The sequence below is a fragment of the Coregonus clupeaformis genome, chromosome 33 (assembly GCF_020615455.1).
Source record: "Coregonus clupeaformis isolate EN_2021a chromosome 33, ASM2061545v1, whole genome shotgun sequence".
NCBI classification, from domain to species: domain Eukaryota; kingdom Metazoa; phylum Chordata; class Actinopteri; order Salmoniformes; family Salmonidae; genus Coregonus; species Coregonus clupeaformis.
Window position 1 is genome coordinate 21949181 of NC_059224.1, and position 27329 is coordinate 21976509.

The following is a 27329-nucleotide window of genomic DNA, read 5'->3' on the forward strand; positions in this document are numbered from 1 at the left end:
TGGGTTGAGGTCGGGGGGTTATGGAGGCCAGGTCATCTGATGCAGCACTCCATCACTCTCCTTCTTGGTAAAATAGCCCTTACACAGCCTGGAGGTGTGTTGGGTCATTGTCCTGTTGAAAAACAAATGATAGTCCCACTAAGCCCAAACCAGATGGGATGGCGTATCGCTGCAGAATGCTGTGGTAGTCATGCTGGTTAAGTGTGCCTTGAATTCTAAATAAATCACAGACGGTGTCACCAGCAAAGCACCCCCACTTCATAACACCTCCTCCTCCATGCTTTATGGTGGGAACTACACATGCAGAGATCATCCGTTCACCCACACGCGTCTCACAAAGACACGGCAGTTTGAACAAAAAATCTCCCATTTGGACTCCAGACCAAAGGACAATTTTCCACCGGTCTAATGTCCATTGCTCATGTTTCTTGGTCCAAGCAGGTCTCTTCTTCTTATTGGTGTCCTTTAGTAGTGGTTTCTTTGCAGCAATTCGACCATGAAGGCCTGATTCACAGTCCCCTCTGAACAGTTGATATTGAGATGTGTCTGTCACTTGAACTCTGTGAAGCATTTATTTGGGCTGCAATTTCTGAGGCTGGTAACTCTAATGAACTTATCCTCTGCAGCAGAGGTAACTCCGGGTCTTCCATTCCTGTGGCGGTCCTCATGAGAGCCAGTTTCATCATAGTGCTTGATGGTTTTTGCAACTGCACTTGAAGAAACGTTCAAAGTTCTTAAAGTAATGATGGACTGTCGTTTCTCTTTGCTTATTTGAGCTGTTCTTGCTATAATATGGACTTGGTCTTTTACCAAATAGGGCTATCTTCTGTATACCCCCCCATAACTTTTCACAACACAACTGATTGGCTCAAACACATTAAGAAGGAAATAAATTCCACAAATGAACTTTTAAGAAGGCACACCTGTTACTTGAAATGCATTCCAGGTGACTACCTCATGAAGCTGGTTGAGAGAATACCAAGAGTGTGCAAAGCTGTCATCAAGGCAAAGGGTGGCTATTTGAAGAATCTCACTTTTTTGGTTACTACATGATTCCATATGTGTTATTTCATAGTTTTATGTCTTCACTATTATTCTACAATGTAAAAAAAAAAACTTGAATGAGTAGGTGTGTCCAAACTTTTGACTGGTAGTGTATATCCTCCCACTGTGTGTGTGTGTGTGTGTGCGCGCATGTGTGTGTGTGTGTGTGTCTACCTGGTGACAGATCTCCTCCCACTGGCGCTGCAGCAGCTGGAGGCGGTCCTGCAGGACTGTGAGGTCATCAGCACTAACCAAGCCCTCCAGAGAATTCCTCAGCAGGAACAGAGACGTGAGGTCATCAGTCCAGCCATCCACACTGCTCTCTAACTCCTAGTGAGAGAGAGAGAGAGCGAGAGAGAGAGAGAGAGAGAGAGAGAGAGACATGGGTTAGAGAGACATACAGGTTATCAGTCCAACGCTGCTCTCTAACTCCTACACCACACAGAGAGATAAAGGGAGAGAGGATAAAGGTTCCCGATAAAGCTCTTCAACTACAAAACATTCATAGAAAGAGAGGTACACAACACACAAACACAATCATTTAAATTAATGTAGAGGAATGCAGAGCTGAGCAAATCTTTTGGGTTTGAGAAGATTGTAACAAAATATTATATAGACTAACTGAGCATAGCCAACCTGAACATCACACAAGGCTAAAACAAGCTATCTAATCTGTTTGAGCATCACTGCATCTCCAGATGGTGCTATGGGTGATGAGTCATAAAAGCCACAGAAAACACTAGGAGGCAAGGCTAAATGACAAATGCTAAATTAATCATAAAAAAAGTATGTATGTATGAAGCACAGCATCTTAAGGGCTAACATTTCTTCTTAGATGGAAACATAACCAACAACATTAACTTACAATGTTAAATCTTAGGCGTAAAACATGGAAATCTAACATTGTATCAAACCTTAATTGCTAAGGCTGAACACAAAAAATAGGCAAGGACAAAATAAAAATAACATCTGGCAACATCACATTCACCAGGAACTGTCTGCAATCCAAAGCCAAAACAATACACAAATATTAGCTACTAACCTCACGTCTTCCTTGTCAGTGTGTCAGCTATTTACTAAAGGTTTGTGTTGCAGCAGGATTATGTTAACCTATTACATAATATGAAATTGCCTAACACACACACAGCTGATGCCCTGGCAGAGGCTAACCATGCTACTGGCCCCTTCCCCTAAGGAGTCGAGGACATGTCATGCATGAAACATCACTGTGTGTACAGTGCACACAGAGCGTGATCATAGTGGGTCTGCACAGATCAGAGATGGTCATGAGCAGGGAACATTAAATAACATACAGTCCAAATAGGTCCTGCATTTTAAGTTTGTTTTCACAATGTAGTAATAAACTAAGAGCTAGTTACACAGGCATCCCCAAAATAACAACACGAAGCCAGTGACACACAGCAGACACAATGTTGTAATGTGGAATACGTGTCACTTTGTCGAGATTAGAAAGACGTCTGGAGCACTCTGGACAGATCCAGGAGTCTGTGTGTGTGAGTGTGTCTCACCTTGCAGCGGACTTGCTCAGAGTGCAGCTCCTCATGGTGGTCTGGTAGAGGCAGGGACAGCTTCCTCTTAAAGGCCCTCAGCTTCTCCAGAGACGCAGCTATGCCCTTCTCACAGCGCCCCCAGTCCTACACACATGAATACACACTCTTTAGAGATACAGAGCTCTCTCTCTCTCCCTCTCTCCCTCTCCCCCTGTCCCGCTCCCTCTCTGATCTGCGTAGATTCTAGATTCAATAACGCAGGACTAGCAATACATTCTCCCTGCAGTAGCAGCAGTGATGGCGAGAGAGAGACGTAGAATATACAACCATCTATCAATATAGTAAACAGACTACTGAGCAGTGTAATAATACAGCTACAGTCACTGACTAGCAATCCCCAAGGCTAGAGTGAGATGGTAGAATTACACAAGCCAGAGAACCAACGTCATTAAAATAACAGAGAGGTTGAATTCATGGCCATAGTCAGAAATAAAATAATACTTAGAGCCAGACACAAAAGTAATATTTGAAGAAGAACCACAATTCTCCAAAATAGAATAGCCGGAGCAGAGTACCTGGAGTCCCAGTGGCTAGCTATCTGTCTCAGGATCGAGTTATCACTCGAGGGATGGAGGGAGAGGGGGGAAGGAGGAGGGGGGAGAATATAGCCATCTTCCTTTACTAAAGCCTACAAACTGCGTCACAGACACAGCCCTCTTTAAAAAAGACTGCTCTCTCAGCCCATAAAATCTGCTTCTCTCCATGGCTTCATCTCTGATTATGCCTGAGTGACCACACAGTGCCTGGAGCCTGTGTGTATGTGTGTGTGTGTGTGTGTGTACATACTTTTACACTACTGACACTCACTCACTATCTGTCTCTTGTTCTTTTTTCTATTCCTGGTAGTGGTTAAGCTGCACTCTGGACAGCATGCATAATAGATGTGATCATTTGGTTTCACTGTCCTGCATTTTAAACCAGCCCTGCTCCTCATTAGGCTTCATACTGTATGTACTGCAGACACCCAGCCCCTCTTTCATATGACCTTTATACTGCTGGCTGCATAAAGGATCAGCTGCTAGCTTAGCATATGATGCTAATTCATATTGTGATCAGATAGAGGTAGAACTAACATGCATACAAATGCAATGTAGCAATATTATAAATACATTGCATCCCAATGTGATGCAGCAATAGAGATCCATGCAAGAGCATATAAGGCAAACCGTAAGCTCTGGTTCAAACGAGGTGATCCAAAAATAGACATACTCTGTCATCACACTGGCAATGGAGAGAAATACAAAATGGTGCTGGCTCCTGCTGAAGCAGACTGGCACCCGGACTGGTGACACCCTGCTACAACCCAATCATGCCTGGCAAGGAATCTACTGTACAGCATATGGTTTCAATCTGTGTGCATGGCAAGCACTTGGAAAGCTTAGTCACAGAACACTCAGATATCGAAATGTATTGTGTAGACTTGATTCTTGATCATGTAAAATAGGCAATCATACCCACTCAAGGCACAATCTGGAAGGTGACTGATATGTCTTCATAGGGATGTCTAAACATTGCACCCAACTGTGTTGGTTGTGTGTTGGTTGAGTGTTGGTTCTTGGTTGAATGTAGGTTGTGTGTTGGCTGTGGGTTAGATGTGTGTTGGTTGTGTGTTGGTTGTATTTTGGTTGTGGTTTTAGTTGCGGTTTGGTTGTTTGCATTGGTTGAGTGTTGGTTGTGTGTGTTTTTTTTGGGGGGGGGTAGATCAGCTTTAATATTGCAGATAGATTGTAGGTTCTATACATTTTTGCATCAATTCTAATCCCCCTTAGTTTTTCTATTTTTTAATTTTCTCAATACTTTTTCCACCCTACCCTACCATCCCTACCATAATTGCAGTAAACTAACGGACAACAATACTTCTATTGCTACTTACAGCTATTTCAGTCACATCTACGGTACCTGTAGTTAAGTAATTATACATATGGTAAATAAGCAACATTGTTATTTTTTATCTGAGCATGGTACTGTATTTTGAATATAAATCAATCTGGGTTTAGGCTAGGGCACATTAGTTGTTAATTACAGTGCCTTGCAAAAGTATTCATCCCCCTTGGCGTTTTTCCTATTTTGTTGCATTACAACCTGTAATTTAAATTGATTTTTATTTGGATTTCATGTAAAGGACATACACAAAATAGTCCAAATTGGTGAAGTGAAATGAAAAAAAAATAACGGAAAAGTGGTGCGTGCATATGTATTAACCCCCTTTGCTATGAAGCCCCTAAATGAGATCTGGTGCAACCAATTACCTTCAGAAGTCACATAATTAGTTAAATAAAGTCCACCTGTGTGCAATCTAAGTGTCACATGATCTCAGTATATATACACCTGTTCTGAAAGGCCCCAGAGTCTGCAACACCACTAAGCAAGGGGCACCATCAAGCAAGCGGCACCATGAAGACCAAGGAGCTCTCCAAACAGGTCAGGGACAAAGTTGTGGAGAAGTACAGATCAGGGTTGAGTTATAAAAAAATATCAGAAACTTTGAACATCCCACGGAGCACCATTTAAATCCATTATACATTTTTTTAAAGAATATGGCATCACAACAAACCTGCCAAGAGAGGGCCGCCCACCAAAACTCACGGACCAGGCAAGGAGGGCATTAATCCGAGAGACAACAAAGAGACCAAAGATAACCCTGAAGGAGCTGTAAAGCTTCACAGCGGAGATTGGAGTATCTGTCCATAGGACCACTTTAAGCTGTACACTCCACAGAGCTGGGCTTTACAGAAGAGTGCCCAGACAAAAAGCCATTGCTTAAAGAAAAAAACACGTTTGGTGTTTGCCAAAAGCCATGTGGGAGACTCCCCAAACATATGGAAGAAGGTACTCTGGTCAGATGAGACTAAAACTGAGCTTTTTGGCCATCATGGAAAACGCTATGTCTGGTGCAAACCCAACACCTCTCATCACCACGAGAACACCATCCCCACAGTGAAGCATGGTGGTGGCAGCATCATGCTGTGGGGATGTTTTTCATCGGCAGGGACTGGTCAGAATTGAAGGAATGATGGATGGCACTAAATACAGGGAAATTATTGAGGGAAACCTGTTTCAGTCTTCCAGAGATTTGAGACTGGGACGGAGGTTCACCTTCCAGCAGGACAATGACCCTAAGCATACTGCTAAAGCAACACTTGAGTGGTTTAAGGGGAAACATTTAAATGTCTTGGAATGACCTAGTCAAAGCCCAGACCTCAATCCAATTGAGAATCTGTGGTATGACTTAAAGATTGCTGTACACCAGCGGAACCCATCCAACTTGAAGGAGCTGCAGCAGGTTTGCCTTGAAGAATGGGCAAAAATCCCAGTGGCTAGATGTGCCAAGCTTATAGAGACATACCCCAAGAGACTTGCAGCTGTAATTGCTGCAAAAGGTGGCTCTACAAAGTATTGACTTTGGGGGGGGGTGAATAGTTATGCACGCTCAAGTTCAGTTGTTTTTGTCTTATTTCTTGTTTGTTTCACAATAAAAAATATTTTGCATCTTCAGTGGTAGGCATGTTGTGTAAATCAAATGATACATTTTAATTCCAGGTTGTAAGGCAACAAAATAGGAAAAATGCCAAGGGGGGTGAATACATTCGCAAGCCACTAGTCAATGCTTTAGATGCTAAAATGAATTGTGCTGCCTTGTTTGTGGACCTGTCAAAAGCATTTGATACTGTTGATCATGCTATTTTATTGAACAAGTTGTCCTCGATTGGCCTGGGCTCTGACGCCTGCTCTTGGTTTCATGAACTCAGACCATCGTGATTGATGGGGTTAAGTAAGAATTTCTTGAAGTACATAAAGGTGTTCTGCAGGGGTCGATTCTAGGACCTGTTCTTTTCACTATTTCTATTTATATAAAAGTTGTATATTTAATCTACACTGAACAAAAATATAAACGCAACATGCAACAATTTCAGAGATTTTACTGAGTTACAGTTCATATAAGGAAATCAGTCAATTTAAATGAATAAATTAGGCCCCAATCTATGGATATCACATGACTGGGAATACAGATATAAAAAAGGTAGGGGCGTGGATCAGAAAACCAGTCAGTATCTGGTGTGACCACCATTTGCCTCATGCAGCGTGACACATCTCCTTCGCATAGAGTTGATCAGGCTGTTGATTGTGGACTGTGGAATGTTGTCCCACTCCTCTTCAATGGCTGTGCGAAGTTACAGGATATTGGTGGGAACTGGAACACGCTGTCGTACACGCCGATCCAGAGCATCCCAAACATGCTCAATGGGGGACATGTCTGGTGAGTATGCAGGCCATGGAAGAACTGGGACATTTTCAGCTTCCAGGAATTGTGTACAGATCGTTGCGACATGGGGCTGTGCATTATCATGCTGAAACATGAGGTGATGGCGGTGGATGAATGGCACAACAATGGGCCTCAGGATCTTGTCACAGTATCTCTGTACATTGAAATTGCCATCGATAAAATGCAATTGTGTTCGTTGTCTGTAGCTTACTGTAGCTGCCCATACCATAACCCCACTGCCACCATGGGGCACTCTGTTCACAACATTGACATCAGCAAACCGCTCGCCCACACAACACCATACACGCTGTCTGTCATCTGCCTGGTACAGTTGAAACCGGGATTCATCCATGAAGAGTACACTTCTCCAGCGTGCCAGTGGCCATTGAAGGTGAGCATTTGCCCACTGGTTAAGACGCCGAACTGCAGTCAGGTCAAGACCCTTGTGAGGATGACAAGCACGCAGATGAGCTTCCCTGAAACGGTTTCTGACAGTTTGTGGAGAAATTCTTCAGTTGTGCAAACCCACAGTTTCATCAGCTGTCAGGGTCGCTGGTCTCAGACGATCCTGCAGGTGAAGAAGCTGGATGTGAAGGTCCTGGGCTGGCGTGGTTACACGTGGTCTGCGGTTGTGAGGCCAGTTGGACGTACTACCAAATTCTCTAAAATGACGTTGGAGGCGGCTTATGGTAGAGAAATTAACATTCAATTATATGGCAACAGCTCTGGTGGACATTCCTGCAGTCAGCATGCCAATTGCACGCTCCCTCAAAACTTGAGACATCTGTGGCATAGTGTTGTGTGACAAAACTGTGCAAATTTTAGAGTGGCCTTTAATGTCCCCAGCAGAAGGAGCACCTGTGTAATGATCATGCTGTTTAATCAGCTTCTTGATATGCCACACCTGTCAGGTGGATGGATTATCTTGGCAAAGGAGATATGCTCACTAACAGAGATGTAAACAAATTTGTGCATAATATTTGAGAGAAATAAGCTTTTTGTGCGTATGGAACATTTCTGGGATATTTTATTTCAGCTCATGAAACATGGGACCAACACTTTACAGGTTGCGTTTATATTTTTGTTCATTGTATATGCAGATTATATTATTATGTACGCATTTGCCCTGACTGCTGACCTGGCTGTGACAAGGCTACAGTCCGAATTTGCAGCTGTGCAGGAAGCCCTTACTGATTTATAACTCGTGCTTAATACGGGCATACATGTTGTTTTCAAGTTCTTGTAAGACTGTCTCAGATGGATTACATCTTCACTCATCAGATGGTTCTATAATCGAACGAGTCTCAGCATACAAATACCTTGGTATTTGGATTGACAATGATTTATTGTTTAAAAAACATAGTAATGAGCTTATTAAGAAACTAAGATTTAAAGTGTGCTTTTTTTACAGAAACAGATCTTGTCTCTCTCTAGCCAGCAGGAAGCAGATTGTGCAGTCAACCTTTCTACCTGTTGTTGATTATGGTGATACTATTTATCAAAGTGCAGCTGCCTCTACTCTTAAACCCATGGGTGCCGTTTCTCATAGCGCCCTTCGTTTTATCACAGGATACAGTTTTATTACTCATCACTGTATTCTTTACCAAAAGGTTGGCTGGACCTCTTCGAAGTGACGTAGATCACATCATTACGCTCTTTTTGTTTACAAAGCCCTGCTCCACAAGTTTCCGACTTACCTAACTTCGATATTAAGATTAAAAATTACAAGTTATCAAACCCGTTCATAGGGTTGGTTAACTCTGGAGACTCCTTTGGTTTAGAGAGTGGACAGAGGAATGTTATAATGAAGAATGTGTTTGTTTTGGTTGATTGTGTTTTGTATATATTTATGTTTGTCTGTGCAATTTGTGTGTTGCTGTTTTTACTTGTTTTATATTGTATTCAATTTTTTTGTTCGATGAAATTGTATATGCAGGACTTCCTTAAAAAAGGTCTCAATGGTGACTCCCTGCTAAAATAAAGGTAATAATGTTTTATTTTTTTATTCCTAATTTCCTCTTTCTTTTCACCCACAGTGGCCAATCCACCATTCATTCTGATTTTTATTCCAACACTCTGATGTCCACAGATTAACCAATCCTTCCCAGTATAATGCCATTTTGCTATTTGCTTTTGCAATACATCCCTCCACATGTCTTACGAGGGTCATGAACCTCCCTATTTGTAACATTTCTATCGATATTGCCCTAGAAATAAATACTTTACCCAAGAGTATAATGATATTTCCCATTGACTGATCGTGGTTTTTCAGATCCCCTAGCAATACAGTTTTCAGGTCCATCTGAACCCTGATATTATGACATAACAACCATTCCTGGACCTAACTCCAAAGGCTGACTGTTGAATGCCCCATATATTGAGCATTCTTTTTGTAGCAAGTATTTTATATAATAGCTTAAATTGAAGAGAACGGATTGATGTGTCAATTGTTGTTTTATGTGTCAGTTCATAGACACGATGCCAACGTATTGGGACATCAAAAACCTGTTCTAACAATTCAATGGCCATAATAAATAGGTATGTTGGTTGTGTGTTAGATGAGTGCAGGTTGTGTGTTGGTTAAGTGTAAGATGTGTGTTGGTTGAACGTAGGTTGTGTGTAGGTTGTGAGTTGGTTGTGGTTGGGTTGTGTGTTTGTTGTGGGTTGGTTGTGTGTTTGTTGCATGTAGGATGTGGGTTGGTTGAGTGTTGGCTGTGGGTTAGTTGTGGGTTGGTTTTGGTTGGGTTGTGTGTTGGTTGTGGTTTGGATGTGGAAGGACAGACCTTAAGCAAGCTGAGCAGCTCTCTCTTCTGTTCGTCCAATCGGACGTTGGCGTGTCTCCAGCACTCCTGCATGTCCATCAGCTCCGTCTGCAGGGCTGACTCCGCCCTGGCGTCAGCTGACAGGAGCAGGCTCCGCCCCGCCTCCACCGCCAGGATGTAGCCACCCTGCTGCCTATGGAGCACACGCTCCCTTAACTAGGGGGAGAGGGGGGAGAAAGTTTGGGTTAACTGTCACTCTTTATTGTGGGAAATATATAATGAAGTTATATAGAATTAATATGTATTGTCCTGTCTGTGTGTTATTACACTGACTATATTGTTAAACCTCAGCAATACAAAAACATTGTGTGAACACGGAAATGTTTATAACTTTTATTGAAGCTTTTTGCCAACTACAGGTCACAATATACCATATAGAGGAGGAGACGTATGTCTATTCCACCCACCTGTATCTGGTCCAGCATGGTCCTGGCCTGCTGTAAGGCCACCGCCTCTCCCTGCTGATGCACATCCGGGTCGCGAGACACTTCCTGTAGCCATCGCCGCAGCTTCTCCGCCATCTCCCTGTAGCGCTGCCATTGGCGGACCAGGCTGTCAATTATCCCTCTCCTCTGCTGGGCCCGCCTCACAACACCCTGCCATTGGTTACCCAGCAGAGCCAGTTTCAGGCTGAAGTCATCCCTGCAGGAAAGAGAGAGAGAGAGATTTACCCCAAATAAACCTTTATGTGTGTGTGTGTGTTTGTGTGTATGTATGTGTGTGTGTGTGTGTGTGTGTGTGTGTGTGTATGTGTGCCTTACCTGTCGTTCACCTGTCCCTGGTCCAGCAGGCCATGGCCATCACTGATGATGGAGTAGAGGATCTGCTGCCTGCTGAACATTTCTGCCTGGAACAACTGTACAGAAACATTTACAGAGATCAACATACAGGTACAGAGAAACAGTTTACAAGCCCATATCACCCCTGCACCTATTCCCTCCCCTCACCTCCCTCCCCTCCCATCCTCACCTCGTGGTCTCTCTGCTGCTCCAGCAGACTGTAGTAGTTCCCAGAGGTCTCAGTGGCCAGCTTTTGTTCCGTCTGGGACAGGAAGTCCATCCAGTCCTCACACTTCTGCAGGAAGCTCTGCTGCTGCAGCAACACCGCCTGCAGCTTACTGAGGAGGGAGACACGAGATAGCACAGAGTCACACAACAGATTGCAACACCTTCATCCATCCTGAGGAACAATAACATAATGAACATGCAACATAGAGTTCTTGTTTTTCAACCCGGCCTATATCATATGGTTAGTAATTTAGGGTAACACACAATGAAATGGGAATGACATACTTGATAAGTGCAATGCATGTGTAACTATTGTTCTGTATGTGAACACGTGACTGAAGCTACCTGAATCTCTCAGTGAGGTGTGCGGAGTGGGAGGCCCAGGCCCTGTTGAGGCTCTGGAGGCGTTTGATCTCTCTGTCATTCAGGGGCAGTCTGTAGGCCAGCTCATTCACACGTTCCAGATCAGGAGAATGGCTGCTCAACTTACACATCTGGGTCTGGAGAGGGAGGAAGGAAGGAATTTGAGAGATGTTATGAATTTATAGTGCAATAGAGGCAATATAGAAGCAATGAAAGAAGCAATAGTGTTATCAAGGATACAACAGAGGTACAGCTCAGTTGTCAGACATGTTTACCTTGAGTTTTTCCATGCGCTCCTGCATGACAGTGAGGTCTGGTGTTCCGACCGGGTCGGACTCCCTCAGAACCTCCTCAGCCTCCTCAGCCTGACGGGTCAGAGAGTCCAACTGCTCTTTAAAACGCTCACAGTCTTCAGCTCCACACTAGAGAGGGAGAGATAGAGGGGGTACAAAAGTATGAATGTACTGTATATAGTGTACATTAAGGGTGTTTGGACATGTGTATGTGTGTACACTGCTCTACTGTGTGCTTGTGGACTCTGTAGCATGATGACCCACCTGCAGTACCTCCTGCTGCCTGTGCAGGGCGTGCTCCAGTGTTGCTAGGCGATGTGTGAGTGACAGGCAGTCTGATTGGAGGGCTGCCATGGAGGAGGCGTCAACCTCAGTCTTCAGCTGTTCCCCCAGCTGCTGCAGCTGTAGTAGAGACTGTTGTACTGTTGCCTGGGCACCCAGCAACTCCTACACAACAACACAGCTATGGGGATTGGAATTGGAATTGGAGGACTAAATACTGTGAACTTGGTTCTGTAAGACTAAGGTCAGAGAGCAAAAATTAACAGTATCACTAAACTGTGGAGTTTCTTTTATTTTTTGTTTCTATAATAAACACTGAAAATAAACCGTTTTGGCTCTACTGTACTGTGTATCATCAGCATCAGCCCTGCCATCCCCCCTCACCCTGGGAGACCCCTAGGGTGTAAATCTGGGCCTGTGTGGCACTTTGGCCTAACAGTCTGAAAGGTGGATATAACAAGTGACATCAATAAGGGATCATAGCTTTCACCTGGATTCACCTGGTCAGTCTATGTCATAGAAAGAGCAGGTGTTCCTAATGTTTTGTACACTCAGTGTATGCCATTTAGGTGCATTCATTGCTTACGTTGCAGTCTCTAATCCATGCACTGCTTTCCTCTTCCGTGATGTCCCTGTCGGTGGCGCTCTTGAGCAGCCTGTCGGCCCTCTCCTCCTGTCTGTGTACAGCAGACACACTCTGGTCATACAGGTCTGTGTAGCGCTGCCACAGACCCAGCAGAGCCTTGCTGCTCCTCAGCTGTTCTGAGATCTGCTCCAGCAGACCGTTCCACCTGAGACAGAGGAAGATAAATTAGGATCTGAACTGGGAACAGTTAAATAGTGTTGCACTTGCATCAAGTGTCACAGACTGTTCTAAGATAAGTCAACCGTTACTGTGTATACTGAGTGATTACATTCCAGACTCACAGCTCACAGTGGACCCCAGGAAGAATAGCTGTTGCAACTGTAAGAGCTAATGGGGATCCAAATACCCATTTTCCTGCAGCCCCCCTTCAATGCCCACCTGATGTTGACGTCCCGGAGGGCTCCGTCGAGAGTGTCTGCCACAGACGGGTGGCACTCTGTTAGCAGCTGGTGTGTGACAGAGCCAAACTTCCTCAGACTGCTCTCCTGCTTGTCCAACTCCTCCTGCAGGTTCTGAACAGGTACATAGCGCCGGGTCAATGACAAAGATAAAGCACAGAGATTCTGTTCATTCTCTACATAGAAGTTATCAGGCTAAATGTTGTAATGCTATAACATGCCAATTCAACAATCTCAATTTAACTTCAATCTTCATCTCTTGCCTTCTTTTGACAATCTTGCCTTCATTCTGCATAGTATTTTTTCTTCGATTTTTTTATTCAAAATGTTATTCCAACCTCAGGGTAGTGTTGTGGTTGTATTTTAGTTGTGTTTTGGTTGTATTTTAGTTGTGTTTTGGTTGTAATTTAGTTGTGTTTTGGTTGTAATTTAGTTGTGTTTTGGTTGTATTTTAGTTGTGTTTTGGTTGTATTTTAGTTGTGTTTTGGTTGTCTCACCTCCAGGCTTTCCACCTGTTGCTGTACAGCCTCCAGGGAGCCTGTGAGCAGGTGTAGCCGGGACACAGAGTACCTCCCCTCCATCAGGTAACCGTTGATCTCGTCAGCAGCACGACGGTACAGAGTCCACTGCTCCAGCACTGACCGCAGACTGACCTTCATCTGACCAATCTGGAGGGCCGGGGAGAGGGGACATTATGTTATACCGTGTTCACTGCCTGTAGTTTGTTATTATGGTAATGATTGAGCATTGCTATGGCAGTGAGCTACCCCGAAGCTGCAGAGCCTACCGCCAAGACCTAAAGTATTGTCATTTCCTTTCTAATATATGGTTAAACGAATATGTGGTGTTTTCTGTCTGAATTGAGTTTACATTTGGATATGGTACTCTAGGTGTTGAAACTGTTCCTAAAACTGCTTTTCCAAGATAATTTAAACAAAAACGGTCAGATAAATTGTGTGAGTGTCATGGTATCAGTCTGGAGAATTGTCTATAAACCCACCATATTGTCCAGGTTGGCCCAGGACTGGTTCAACCCTTTAAGGGTCTCCATAACAACAGAGCAGGCCTGCCCCCTCTTTTCCTGGATGAGTGCGCGCCCTCTCTCATCAGCTTTCTCCAAATCCTTCTCTTTCTCCTTCACTAACTCTTCCAACTCCTGAGAAGGAGAAAGAGAGGGAATATAAGAAAACACATATTATAGATGAATTAGAACTGATTTGAGGTTATAAAACTTACTGTGAAGAGAATATTGTTGCTTGTAGGTTTAATGGAAAATTGTGAATGGTGTTAATGCTGTATCTATGTCCCTACCTGACAGTCTTTGAGTGCGTTCTGCACCGATGCTACGTCATCTATCCTGTGTCTCTTCTTCAGTTTGTCTTCTTGCAGTGTCAGCCAGGTCTTCAGGGCCTGAACACCATTCTCATGCTCCACCCAGCCCTCCAAAAGGCCTTCCAACAGCTGGATCTGGGGTACACACACAGCAACATGTCACACAACAAGAACAACAACTGCCATCAATGTCTGAAAAGCAAAGCATGAACTTGAGAGATCAGCGCACAGATCGTTGACTTGACTTTCACCTAAATCTTGTTGCTCTGGCTATCAAAAAGTGGGGTTACAGTTACTGATGACATCCATCCAAAAGGTGTGGGGGAGGCTTTCAGAAACATAATTCCTCCAGGCCATTGGGGGGCGCTAGCTACCTTTTCAATGATGAGGCCTTGCAGTATCTGCCAGCGGCGGTTCATGGCTCCCAGGCGCTCGGCGAAGTCGGTCTTGTCGCTGCGCTTCCCCTCCACATCCTGACTACTGATCTGGAGCACCGACTGGTTGACGAAGTCCACCGTCAGCTGTTTACATGTCAGGTCTATACTGAACCCCTGGAGAGACAGACAGGGGAATGGGAGGGGGGGCGAGAGAGAGAGAGAGAGAGAGATGGGAGGGAGAGAGAAAGTGTCACAACACTCATTCAAATCATTACAATGATGGTCTGATTTTGTTTCAGCAAGGTCTCTGAGAGGAGTAACTCTACTACACTATCTTACCTTGTACTTCTGTAGGTAGTCCTGAACAACCTCTGACCCCACTGCTCCCATGATCCTCTGCTGGTCCTCCTCTATCACGTTCTCCATGAGAGAGATCCAGCTCATCAGCTCTGTGATGGCGTGACGCGACGCCAGCTTCTCCATCTGCAGCTGCAGCCACAAACACAAGGCAAAGTCATGTTACAAGCTACATCTCTCCATTTCCCAGTTCTCAGTGGACTGACACCACAGCTGTCATTAGCGCCATTGCTTTCTTTGGGAAATAAAAACGTAATTTACGAATTAGTTACAAGTTAGATAAACATGTGTTACTCTACATATTAAGCTAAAATATGGCAGCAAGTTTACAAACTTTAGACTGATCCCATACCTGGTGTAGCTTCTCCTGTACCACTGGGATGCGTGTGAACAGCTCAGCCCACTGGGTGTCCACCTGGGCCAGAGCTGATCTCAGACCAGCCGTGTCCACCCTCTTCAGCCGCAGCAGCTGGTTGCCTGTACTCAGCACTGAGGAGCGCAGAGACGACTTCGCATCCACCTCCTTAGAGAACTCCTACAGGGGGAGAGAAAGAGAGAGAGAGGGGAGGAGAGCTTTCATTCCTTTTGTTAGATCATTGCACATGTTGGTGTAAGAACACGACTGCACATAGGACCCAGAGGTTTTCTTGGTCAGCTGAAGTGACCAAGAAAAAGCTTGTTCTATCTACAGCATACATGTATTAATACATTTCTCTGGGATATTTGTAGGCCTATCAACTGGTGTAACTTGAGGTCTCTCAGTCTCACCAGGAAGGCATACAGGTGGTCTCTGACCGTCTCCAGCTCCTGAGGTACGGTCACAGACTGTGTGGTCCAGAACTCCAGGCGGTCCAGAGCTGACCGCAACCACTGACTCAACTCTGCTGACTCACTCTGGTACCTGTAAGGTCACATGATATAACAGCAGCAAATGTTTAGTTCTAGGATTATTGTTTCATGTTTAGTTCTGGGATTAGTGTTTCATGTTTAGTTCTGGGATTAGTGTTTCATGTTTAGTTCTGGGATTAGTGTTTCATGTTTAGTTCTGGGATTAGTGTTTCATGTTTAGTTCTGGGATTAGTGTTTCATGTTTAGTTCTGGGATTAGTGTTTCATGTTTAGTTCTGGGATTAGTGTTTCATGTTTAGTTCTGGGATTAGTGTTTCATGTTTAGTTCTGGGATTAGTGTTTCATGTTTAGCTCTGGGATTAGTGTTTCATGTTTAGTTCTGGGATTCAATTTTAAAAAACGTACTTAGCTAGTCTGGACACATACTGTACTGTATCTTCCACCGTTGGCATACATGGTTTAAATTGGCAATAGCATATACAGCATAGAAACACAACACAATGACTACTTCTATGATATACAGTATCTATTCAGGCTAATATCCCGCAATAACTTTAAACCAAACCCACTCTCCTCCTCTCCCCCGCCCCCTCCCCTCTCCCCCTCTTCTCTCCCCCCTCCCCCTCTTCTCTCCCCCCTCCCCCTCTTCTCTCCCCTCCACCCCACCCCTCCCCTCTACCCCTCCCCTCTCCTCTGACCTGCTCCAGTGTTTGAGGGTGGAGTCGAAGCGGTGCAGCTCCTTGTTGACCTTGGTGGTGGAGCAGAGCCAGTGTTCGCCTAGCTGGGTGAGCTGGTTCTCCAGGTCTGAGCAACACACAGACAGCAGCAGCCTCTTCCCCTCTTCCATCACCTGGTAGAGCTGGGGCTGGTGCTCTGTCAGGCTGGTCTTCAGACGCTATAGATGGGAAGGGGGAGAGGTGAGAGGTAAGGATCAGAAAACAATTACCTGTAAATCACAGTACCCAATACTAAGGTGTTTCAATACCATGTGCAATGAGAACACAAATATGTATACCTGGGGGACACTTGTATGTTTATCCATTGAATTCAGTTACGTTTTTAGTGATTTCCATTGCAACAAGGGAACATGCTAAAATAATTAGTCTTGTGCCAGGTCAATCAGTAGGTGTGTATGATAAGAGGTGTGTGTTGTATACCTGGTAGAGAGTGATCCTGTCGCTGAGTCTCTCCTCTGTCTCCTCCACCAGGCCCACCGTAGGGATACTACACTCTACTGCCTCCAGCTGTCTGCACAGAGCCTGGTAGTCCTCCACCAACATGCTCCACGACTGGGACAGACAACAGACAGACAACAGACAGACAACAGAGACCGAGACAGAGACAGAGACAGAGACAGCGACAGAGACAGCGACAGAGAGAGAGAGAGAGGGGGGTGGGTTAATATCAGTCTGTTCATCCATTCACTTAGCTATTCATAATTTATTGTTGTCATCTACTATGACTGAGCTAGAGGGGGAAATTAATAAACAAATCAGTCACCATCTCAGTTAACCTGACCATTCATCTATTCAACAGTCTATCAATCTATCCCATACATCCCTTCAACGCTCTCTCACGCTCCCTCTCTCTCTCTCTTTCTTCATTTCGTTCTGCCTTTCTATCAATCCACTCCATTCCTTCTTCCATCCATCCACAAAAAAATAATAAAACCAGTCCACCAAACCATTACCCAATCCCTCCTTCAATAGCAAGTAACCATTCCCCTCTTGCTTCCCTAAGTAGCAACCAGGTACGCTTCCACCGTCCCACCCTCACCTCCAGTATTCCCTCCAGCTCGACCCCTCTACGGTGGGCCTGTTTGAGGACGTTGTTGGCCAGGGCCAGGGTCTCCTCCAGGACCTGGCTCTCCCTCTGGACCACCAGGCCGCTCACCTTACTGTAGAATGTCTGGGTCAGGATCATATGACACTCCAAACCCTGGAAAAACTCCTGGGGAGAGGAGGGGGTGGGAGGGTGAGAGAGAGAAAATGGGGTTGGACAAATGTCATGAATTGAGAGTGGAAATGCATTGTGACCTTAAAAATAAGCAACACTAAAGAACACCATGATGTTATTAGTATGTTCAGGAACCTGATATGACAATGTGTCAGCCCACCCAATAATGTTTGAGTGTGGACATTTATTGTTAGCTTAACATGTAATATCACCAAACTCTCTTTTTGAGGGCTTTACCTTGTGCTTGTCTAGGAGCATCTGCACTTCTATGACGGAGCCCACGGTCATCTTCTGGTCGGCGGCCATCTTGTCCTGTGCGGTGTCGACCAGGTCTGTGAGGTCATGCAGGGCACTCTCGTACTGGGCCTTCAGAGACAGGCTGTGGTTCAAACTGCTACGCCTGGAGCCAACCATCAACACCAGCTCCTCGTAGGCATCCTATAGACATGGGTTATAGATAATACAGTGCATCAAACATACACTATACACAACCTGGGTTAGATATTAGACAGTAGACAAGGCACCCCCCTTGTTAACAAACCCCCCATATTCACAGTAGCACCTCACCACCCCTGCACAACTAGTACCTTCCCCCCTGTTAACGTTTGACAATTTATCCCCTGGCTGTTTTAATAAAACAGAGTATTACACAGTGTATATTACACATAGGTTATATGATAGTGTTATTAGGAGACAGTTGTGTTGTTACCTGTAGTTTGAGTAGCTCCTGGTTGGAGATCGGGTCAGGCTGTAGTCCATCCACTCTGCTCCTGAGCTCTGCTACTCTCTGCTCAAACTCCCTCAGACCATCCTCCACCTCTGATAATGTCTGTTCATGAAAAAGGACTGTGTTAAATGTGTGTGTGTGTGTGTGTGTGTGTGTGTGTGCGCATGTGTCTATTACTATCACTGTACCTCCATCTGTTTGGGTGCAGGCCTGTCTATGGCTCCAGCCATCCTCTGCAGCAGCTGATGTTTACTCTCACTGAGAGCTGTGAACAGCAGCCTCAGCTCAGTCTGGTGGAGAGGAGACAGGAGAGACTGGGGTCAAAGGTTAGCAATGATGACAATGACGAATGGTAGACATGCAGACCTTTATATCGCACGCACGCACGCACATACACAAACAAACACACACACATGCACATACACAGTAGCTACCTGGAAGCCGGTGTGTTCCTGCAGTCGGTCTCTCATACAGTCACAGTGTTGCTCCAGGGTTTGGTCCAGCAGACCCAGTCTCTCCTGCAGCCCATCCAGAGTGTCTTCCATCAGGGCCTGCTCCTCCCCGCCATACAGCCTCCTCCCTCCTCCTGCTCCTCCACCTCCTCCTCCCAGCAGCTCCCTGCACTGGCTCATCTCCCCTGTCACCTCCCTCACCTCTTTACTCAGGCTCTGCAGAGGAAGAGGACAAGAAGAAGAGGTGAGTCAAAAGCCCAATAATATAGTTCATAATACAGTATAGAGGGAATGTTCTCTGAATGTTCTCTGAATGTTCTCTGAATGTTCTCATATTATGTGTGTTGGGAATATTGCTCCATAAAGTCTATTAGCTGGTTTGTTACTTGAACTGTCATTTGATTGATTGCCTCTGTCTGTGGTTACCTCCAGATTAGAAAGCTGTGTCTCAGTGTCCTCTGACAGTAGCACAGGACCAGAGAGGACGTTGTTCTCAGCACTGTCCAGCCAGGACGAAGCTGCAGACACAGCCGCATACAGCTCCTCCTGTACCGACACACCCCGGGGCACGCCCTGCTTACTGTCAGCAGCGCCTCCTGGCTGTAGACGCACAACATAGCAGTTATATTCATGTTACACGTTAAATAACTAACTATCTAGAATATTTAAAGCTAGCACAGCCACATCATTTACTGGAGGTAGCTATGTTAATGTAACCAGAGAGGCTTAATTAATCACAGACATAAGCATTCTCACTGAATCACAGTCAATCCATGTTTTCATGCACACATCCAGGAAACCCATATATTACTGGTTGACTGTATTACTTCCATCCTCATGTTATATATACCCAGTCAGTGTACGTGTATTACCTCTTGGGCTAGCCTCTCTAGAGTCTGGCTGCAGCCCTCAAACAGAGCCCTGGGGAAATGAGGGTCCTGTCCCACCGCCTCCCTCCTGAACACCACACCTGGGCTGGACACACACGACCTGTGGAGCACCTGGGGAGAGGGGAAACAGGACTGTCAGATACTGATGTAATCTCACACCATAAGTTAGTACTGGTTACTGTACTTGGAATATGGTTTGTACTGTAGGTATCTGAATAACATTAGATGCTATGTGGACAGGTGTGCTTAGACAGGTAAGGTGTTTTGTAGATACGAAGATAATAGATAGCCAAGCCATGCGTACCAGGCTGGGCTGCTCCTGCTCCAGGGAGTTAAGGGACAGCTGTAGTTTGGTGCTCTGGTCTTTACTCAGATTCTCCCACCTCTGTCTCATCTGGTCCTGAAGGGTCAAGGTCTCTGCCTCTAACAACACACCAGGTGTTCCTTCACTATAGAGAGAGGGGGAAGAGAGAGAGAGGGAATGAAATGGTAAGGGATAAACAGACCAGTGCAAGAATGAGAGAGAAAACAATTAGAGTGTGTGTGTGTGTGTGTGTGTGTGTGTGTGTGTGTGTGTGTGTGTGTGTGTGTGTGTGTGTGTGTGTGTGAGAGAAGTAAAACATACCTATCTCCATTGGGTGTGGTCTGTTGGCTGAGAATCTCCTCCCCTACACTGGCTACAGACTTCAGTAGACTTCTCTGCTCTGCTAGCTGCTCCTCCAGCTCCTGCACAATATAACAACAGAGCATAAATGCACACAGCTACTGAACTGGTATAAAACACATTAGGAAGGCACAGCTCCATACCCTCCAACACAGATACATACTGTACTTAAAGACAACTATACCTGTACGCACTCCAGAGGGAAGGAAATATGTAGAGTAATGGTCCAGTATAGTGATATAGTACATGTACAGGAAAGAGCTATGTCATATCCTACCCTCTGTCGTAGCAGGTTGTCATGGTGCTGTTGTGTACGTGTGGAGTGGGCCTGGGATAGCCAGTCCTGTACGTTGGGACTCTGGGACAGGATGGAGTCTGGCTCACTGTCCTCCTGCTCCTGTAATGAACCCTGGGACACATGAAGAGGTCAGAGGTTAGGGGTTAAAGGTGAGAGATGTTACAGTGGATATAAACAGTGATAAATGCTGTTACTTTAATGTTTTGTGAGATTGAATTACGAAGATACTCCAACTAGGATTACTCTCCAAGTAATGGATTAAAAGGGATGGATTACTCTTTAAATTATATTTTAGGAGATTAAAAGGTTGTTCAATGACATTTTATTTTAAGACTATTTGGTAAAAAATAATGACATATTTCTTCATAATAAATATTGAATATTGCATTCAGACTATTTGTTTGATATGCAGATCTGTGCTTCTAAACATACCTACTACTATTGAAGACAATATCATAGCAAAGTGAGAGGCCAAATACCATGTGTCATCACAACAGTGTTAGAGTTAGTATGACGAACAGAGAGAGAGGATTCCAGAGCATCTCTGGGTTAGGGTTAGAGGTTAGCATCTCTTTGCTCTTTGTTTGTGTGACATACAGGCAGTTGCTGTTCTCATGGGAGACAGTGGGCCTTTATGACTGAAGCATAGCCTTTGTGTCCACACAAAACAACTATTGATGGAAATGCGCAACACACTTCAACAAAACACAACAATACACCAACACACAAGCGAGGCAGGTATATGGTCAAACTGTGTTTGTGTTTGTGAGAGAGAGAGAGAGAGAGATTTTTTATCTGTTACTACGGCGGCGCAAGTGCCAAACGCACGTTAGTTTGTAATTTCAGCATGTAAAAACTGGCGCTCTGGCGTTTTCCACCCCATGCACCAGGTTCAGCAATTTACCTGTCTAATATTAGCTTGCTTGCGCTGAGGTGGGAGGGCTGGCAATATTTGAATTGTGTCCTTGAAAACAAGCGCAAAAGTGACAATTTCATGCAGCGCATATCGGGATTTAAGACCAACGAAAAGCAGGTCTTAGTGGTTGGTAATGGCATGGATTTTGTGGGCAGAGGCGTTCCCTATGCACCCATGACACACAGTGCCCTAATGCTCATGGAACAACAGAGGAGATGTGCTTTTTGTGCCGGTAACCCTAGTATTAATAAACATTTGGTTTCATTTGATTAAAAACCACGTAGCACGTAGCTTTAAGGCAGTTTTTTTTTTACCTACCCAATGCATTCGCCAAGAAGCCAAGCCTATCAAGAAAGGGTTTGACTCGTGAGACTGCTTTGAAATACATCTTAATCACCAAAGCTTTATTAAAAGAGCAGCAGAACAGTGAGCGGACATCCCCTTTTTATCTATGTATTGTGTAATCCTACATCGACGTGCATAAAACCCCCTCCATGTAAGCTACATGCGTCCATATGCCCATCATGAAACGAGAGATGAGATGATGCTGGTGACCCCTGTACTTCTTTTCCTGTAATATACCCTTACCCTAGGCGTGCCTATAGGCTAAAACTAAGGCTGGTTCAACAGCAATCGGTTGTCTTATTTATCCATGCCATTTTATGATATCATGCTTCTGACCAAGCTATTTAGAAATATTGTTGTTGTTTAAAAAGATTGCTTGTTTTGTTGTTTAATTGGATTAAAAACCAAATTTATTAGAATGATTCACCATCCTGGCTTTATGACGATAACGTCCAGCTGGCATGCAATGGAATTTAGGCGCCGTCTGCTATTTCTGGAGAAGTGTGAATGCGATCTGTAAGATGGTTCCATTCTTTATAAAACATTATATTTGGGAGCAGTATAATGGTGAGTGGACATTCTCTTTATATTGGATCTTTGTCCAGCTTCTATGAAAAGTTTGGATGTGCGTAAAACCCTCCATTGTCTGAGTTGCCTTAATATTATATGCCCACGGGGAGCAATTATGGTGCCTGTCACTATTTAGACATAGCCTCTTTAAAACAAGTTGTTTCATTTTGATTAAAATTAGATTAGAATTATAACCATAATGCAATTTACAGTAGGCCTAGCCCCTATATCAGTGTGAATGCTATGTTTAACAATATATCTCCATATTGAAGTCATGCCTTACTTAGAACAATGTGGATTGCAAACATGTTCAACATATTTAGCAAAAATGGGATAGGCCTACATTTTGTTATTTTGTTTCTGCAGCCTTTTTAACAAACTAGGCTATAACGGACTAACATTCCAATTGGAGTTGAAGACAACACAATACATTAAAGACTTGAAGCAACCACATAAATTATTTAGCCATGGAGCAGGTTCTGATTGGCCAGTGAGGGTTCAAGCCTACAACTTATTTATTCATCAAAACCCAGCCCTTTTGCGCCACCGCCAGCTACTGTGCCCATAATTCCCGCAGTGAAAATAGAGCCCACTGTGAGAAGTACAGAAAGACAAGAAGAATGTGAATTGGTGGGAATGAGAGGGACAAAGAGGAGATATATAAACAAAGAGACACAGAGAGAGGAGAGGAGAGGAGAGGAGAGGAGAGGAGAGGAGAGGAGAGGAGAGGAGAGGAGAGGAGAGGAGAGGAGAGGAGAGGAGAGGAGAGGAGAGAGAGAGAGAGAGAGAGAGAGAGAGAGAGAAGTGAGAGAGCGAGACAGAGAGACTGTGAAAACAGATGCAAAAGCCCAACACTCATACCACTACGATGCATCGTGTCTTACCTGGATGTCGACCTGTTTGTCCTGCAGCATCCTCTGCAGCTCCACCAGGCTGTCTTTTAGGGAGTGGAGTTTAAAGGTGAGCTGCTCTGCCTCCCCGCGCGTCCCCGCCCGCCCCTCCAGCAGTAGGCTCTCACTGTGGACCGATAGCTCTGACAGGGAGGCCACCTTCTGCTCAATCTCAAACAGCATGTTCTGCAGGGAGAGCAGCACACAGTAAGGCCAGCCCAGACATGGTGACCGCCAGAGTGACCACAACCTGATTCACAACTTGACCGCAGAGTCACTGTTGCAGGGAAGAAAGCTGAGACATGATAGCGAACCCATAACTGATACAGCTAACAAGACCACACTGCTAGCACTAAAATACAACAGTGGAGACTGCAAAATGTCAATATCAGTAGAGGCTCCTCAGATGAGGAAGGGGAGGACCATCCTCAGTGAATTTCAGAAAACTGTAAATAGTGAAACATTAAAAAGTTATCCTTTTTAGATAAAACTATACTAAATATATTCACGTCACCAAATAACTGATTAAAACACACTGTTTTGCAATGAAGGTCTACAGGTCCTCAACAGCACTCTGTAGTGTACCACCATGAAGGAGAAATGAAGGAGAAGCAAGAGAGAGAGAGAGAGAGAGCTAGCTATATTTTGTTGTATTTTTTTCCACTTTCGCTTAGCTAGCGAATGCAGCTAGCTAGTTCAGCCTACTCAAAACACCTAGCTTAAACTGAGAGGGATGCTATGTCAGCTAGCTGGCTATGGCTATCCAACACTGGAACTCTTCCAAGTCAAGGTAAGCTTTTGGTATTATACATGTATTGCCACCGGGGCCTACCAGTGTAACTGCTAAACTGCTTGCTGACTGTACACTGTACTGCATAATTGTTGCTAGTAGCTATGTTGACTATGACATTAGCTAATATGGCGACAACGATGTATGCTATGTGTAGCAGTTAGCGGTTATGATATGAAGGTTTGGCTTGGAAAGGTTTTTTCGCCTGGTCATAGACAGCTGATGTGTTGTGCACTGAAGTCCACAAGCGAAGGGAAAAGATGAGAGGAGTAGAGCGTATAGATGCGAGAAGGAATTATACAAGAGCAAGTGATCATGCTGTTTGTATGTGGCTGCTATAAAAGTGAACTGTGTTTGCGTGTGATCAGGGGTGTATTCATTCCACCAATTCTGTTGAAAAACGTTTCGTAAACGGAAGCAAACGGAACGAAACGAGGATAAACATACCTGAATTTGTTCAATAGAAACTCACATTTGCACTAATGTTTACACCATAGATCAGCTAGATACAGGCAAGAGTGTGCAAGGCGGTATTGAATGTGTCGCTGTCTGTCACCTTGATGACTCACATTTTTCTCTTGACCTGTGCAACTACTTTGTAAACTTTCATTCATATGCTAGGTTGTAACAACCTCATGATGGGTATAGTGGAATGTGAGTATCATGTAGTAGCCTAAACCTATCAATGTTAAATTCAGCTGGGTGAATGGAATATGAATGACAGTCATCCAATATGCTGTAATAGAAATAAGGCCATGCTCATAAAAAGAAAATAATCGTCCTCCCTCATCTTAAACGGCACCGACCGCCACTGGTCAATATGGTATGGTCAGAGAGGGCAGCTAGAATACTGCTCTCATCAGGGAGTCAGCTCAAATATGACAGTCAATGATAACTCAACCCCAGGCCTACAAAAAACTGTGCTATCTAGAACCTAAAAGGGATCTTCGGCCGTCCCCATAGGAGAACCCGTTGAAGAACCCTTTTTGGTTCCAAGTAGAGCACCTTTGGGTTCTATGTAGAACCCTTTCTACAGAGGGTTCTACATGCAACCCAAAAGGGTTCTACCTGGAACCCAAAAGGGTTCTACCTGGAACCTATGGGGGAAGAACCCTTTTTCCCTAAGAGTGTACTGTAACTAACTATACCACAACAACATGGACACAACCCCTTTCTCTATCGCAGGTACAGTGCCTTCGGAAAGTATTCAGACCCCTTGACTTTTTCCACATTTTCTTACGTTACAGCCTTATTCTAAAATTGAATAAATTGTTTTTTCCCGTCATCAATCTACCCACAATACCCCATAATGACATTTTTTTTGAAATGTTTGCAAATGTATTAAAAATAAAACAATGAAATATCAAATTTACATAAGTATTCAGACCCTTTACTCAGTACTTTGTTGAAGCACCTTTGGCAGCGATTACAGCCTCGAGTCTTCTTGGGTATGACGCTACAAGCTTGGCACACCTGTATTTGTGGAGTTTTTCTCATTCTTCTCTGCAGATCCTCTCAAGCTCTGTCAGGTTGGATGGGGAGCATGCTGCACAGCTATTTTCAGTTCTCTCCAGAAAAAGAAAAAAATGTGTAAAGTGGTTATCCCACTGGCTATAAGGTGAATGCACCAATTTGTAAGTCGTTCTGGATAAGAGCGTCTGCTAAATGACATAAATGTAAATGTAAATGGGTTCAAGTCCGGAATCTTGCTGGGCCACTCAAGGACATTCAGAGACTTGTCCCAAATCCACTCCTGCGTTGTCTTGGCTGTGTGCTTAGGGTCGTTGTCCTGTTGGAAGGTGAAGCTTTGCCCCAATCTGATGTCCGGAGCGCTCTGGAGCAGGTTTTCATCAAGGATATCTCTGTACTTTGCTCCGTTCATCTTTCCCTCGAACCTGACTAGTCTCCCAGTCCCTGCTGCTGAAAAACATCCTCACAGCATGATGCTGTCACCACCATGCTTCACCGTAGGGATGGTGCCAGGTTTCCTCCAGATGTGACGCTTGGCATTCAGGCCAAATAGTTCAATCTTAGTTTCATCAGACCAGAGAATCTTGTTTCTCATGGTCTGGCATTCGTGCTGTCATGTGCCTTTTACTGAGGAGTGGCTTCCGTCTGGCCACTCTACCATAAAGGCCTGATTGGTGGAGTGCTGCAGAGATGGTTGTCCTTCTGGAAAGTTCTTCCATCTCTCCACTGAGGAACTCTGGAGCTCTGTCAGAGTGGCCATCGGATTCTTGGTCACCTCCCTGACCAAGGCACTTCTCCCCCGATTGCTCAGTTTGGGCGGGCGGCCAGCTCTAGGAAGAGTCTTGGTGGTTCCAAACTTCCTCCATTTAAGAATGATAGAGGCCACTGTGTTCTTGGAGACCTTCAATGCTGCAGACATTTTTTGGTACCCTTCCCCAGATCTGTGCCTCGACACAATTCTGTCTTGGAGCTGACATGCACTGTCAACTGTTGGACCTTATATAGACAGGTGTGTGCCTTTCCAAATCATGTCCAATCAATTGAATTTACCACAGGTGGACTACAATCAAGTTGTATAAACATCTCAAGGATGATCAATGGAATCAGGATGCACCTGAGCTCAATTTAGCAAAAGGTCTGAATACTTATGTAAATAATGTATTTCTGTTTTTTATTTGTAATAAATTAGCAAACATTTCTAAAAACCTGTTTTTGCTTTGTCATTATGGAGTATTGTGTGTAGATTGAATAAGGCTGTAACGTAACAAAATGTGGAAAAAGTCAAGTGGTCTGAAGACTTTCCGAATGCACTGTACATCAGTTCTGTTCTCTTCCTCAAATAGCTTCTATTGGCTGAGGGCACTGAATGACAGTCCGTGTTCTAGAAGGTCAGAGGCCTCGTCTCCACATAAAGGCCTTAGCCACTGTTTTCATGAACCCATCAGAAGAGCTACAGCTGCTGCTTCTTGGGTCTGCCTCATACAGTACATATACTGTATACACATCACTTTGTCTGTCTTCCTCTCCTTCTTCCCTTTCTCTTTGTCATAATATATACTCTCTTCTCTACTTCTCTCCCTCTCCATCCACATTCCTCTTCAACCAAATCTCCACGACAACACTTCTCCAATGAGAGGCCCTCCCCTTCCATGTTCAGACCATGGGTGAAAAAGTAGAAACAACAGGAGAAAATACAAAAAAGGGGGGATTTGCATGTTTTTCATTTCACTGAGCTGCCCAGAGACATAGTGGTAGGA

The 27329-nt window shown here is 44.5% G+C and overlaps 1 protein-coding gene across 5 annotated transcripts in view; it reads right to left on the reverse strand.

The window, feature by feature from the left end:
* The window catches only part of LOC121548783 (nesprin-1), a 121462-nt gene that overhangs the window by 25064 nt on the left and 69069 nt on the right, over window positions 1–27329 (reverse strand). For all 5 annotated transcript variants that reach the window (XM_041860349.2, XM_041860348.2, XM_041860347.2 and 2 more), the window contains 31 exons: window positions 23307–23498; window positions 20571–20702; window positions 20255–20355; window positions 19934–20078; window positions 19612–19740; window positions 19166–19339; window positions 18722–18955; window positions 18476–18577; window positions 18270–18389; window positions 17798–17998; window positions 17381–17554; window positions 16762–16893; window positions 16303–16499; window positions 15525–15657; window positions 15109–15291; window positions 14739–14888; window positions 14397–14573; window positions 14002–14157; window positions 13691–13846; window positions 13188–13358; window positions 12671–12804; window positions 12233–12437; window positions 11629–11811; window positions 11347–11493; window positions 11054–11208; window positions 10671–10818; window positions 10463–10557; window positions 10109–10343; window positions 9663–9857; window positions 2574–2699; window positions 1219–1374 (listed from right to left, as the gene is read on the reverse strand). In XM_041860349.2, the coding sequence (XP_041716283.2) occupies window positions 1219–1374; window positions 2574–2699; window positions 9663–9857; window positions 10109–10343; window positions 10463–10557; window positions 10671–10818; window positions 11054–11208; window positions 11347–11493; window positions 11629–11811; window positions 12233–12437; window positions 12671–12804; window positions 13188–13358; window positions 13691–13846; window positions 14002–14157; window positions 14397–14573; window positions 14739–14888; window positions 15109–15291; window positions 15525–15657; window positions 16303–16499; window positions 16762–16893; window positions 17381–17554; window positions 17798–17998; window positions 18270–18389; window positions 18476–18577; window positions 18722–18955; window positions 19166–19339; window positions 19612–19740; window positions 19934–20078; window positions 20255–20355; window positions 20571–20702; window positions 23307–23498 (4938 nt within the window). The remainder of the gene's footprint in view (window positions 1–1218; window positions 1375–2573; window positions 2700–9662; window positions 9858–10108; window positions 10344–10462; window positions 10558–10670; window positions 10819–11053; window positions 11209–11346; window positions 11494–11628; window positions 11812–12232; window positions 12438–12670; window positions 12805–13187; window positions 13359–13690; window positions 13847–14001; window positions 14158–14396; window positions 14574–14738; window positions 14889–15108; window positions 15292–15524; window positions 15658–16302; window positions 16500–16761; window positions 16894–17380; window positions 17555–17797; window positions 17999–18269; window positions 18390–18475; window positions 18578–18721; window positions 18956–19165; window positions 19340–19611; window positions 19741–19933; window positions 20079–20254; window positions 20356–20570; window positions 20703–23306; window positions 23499–27329) is intronic.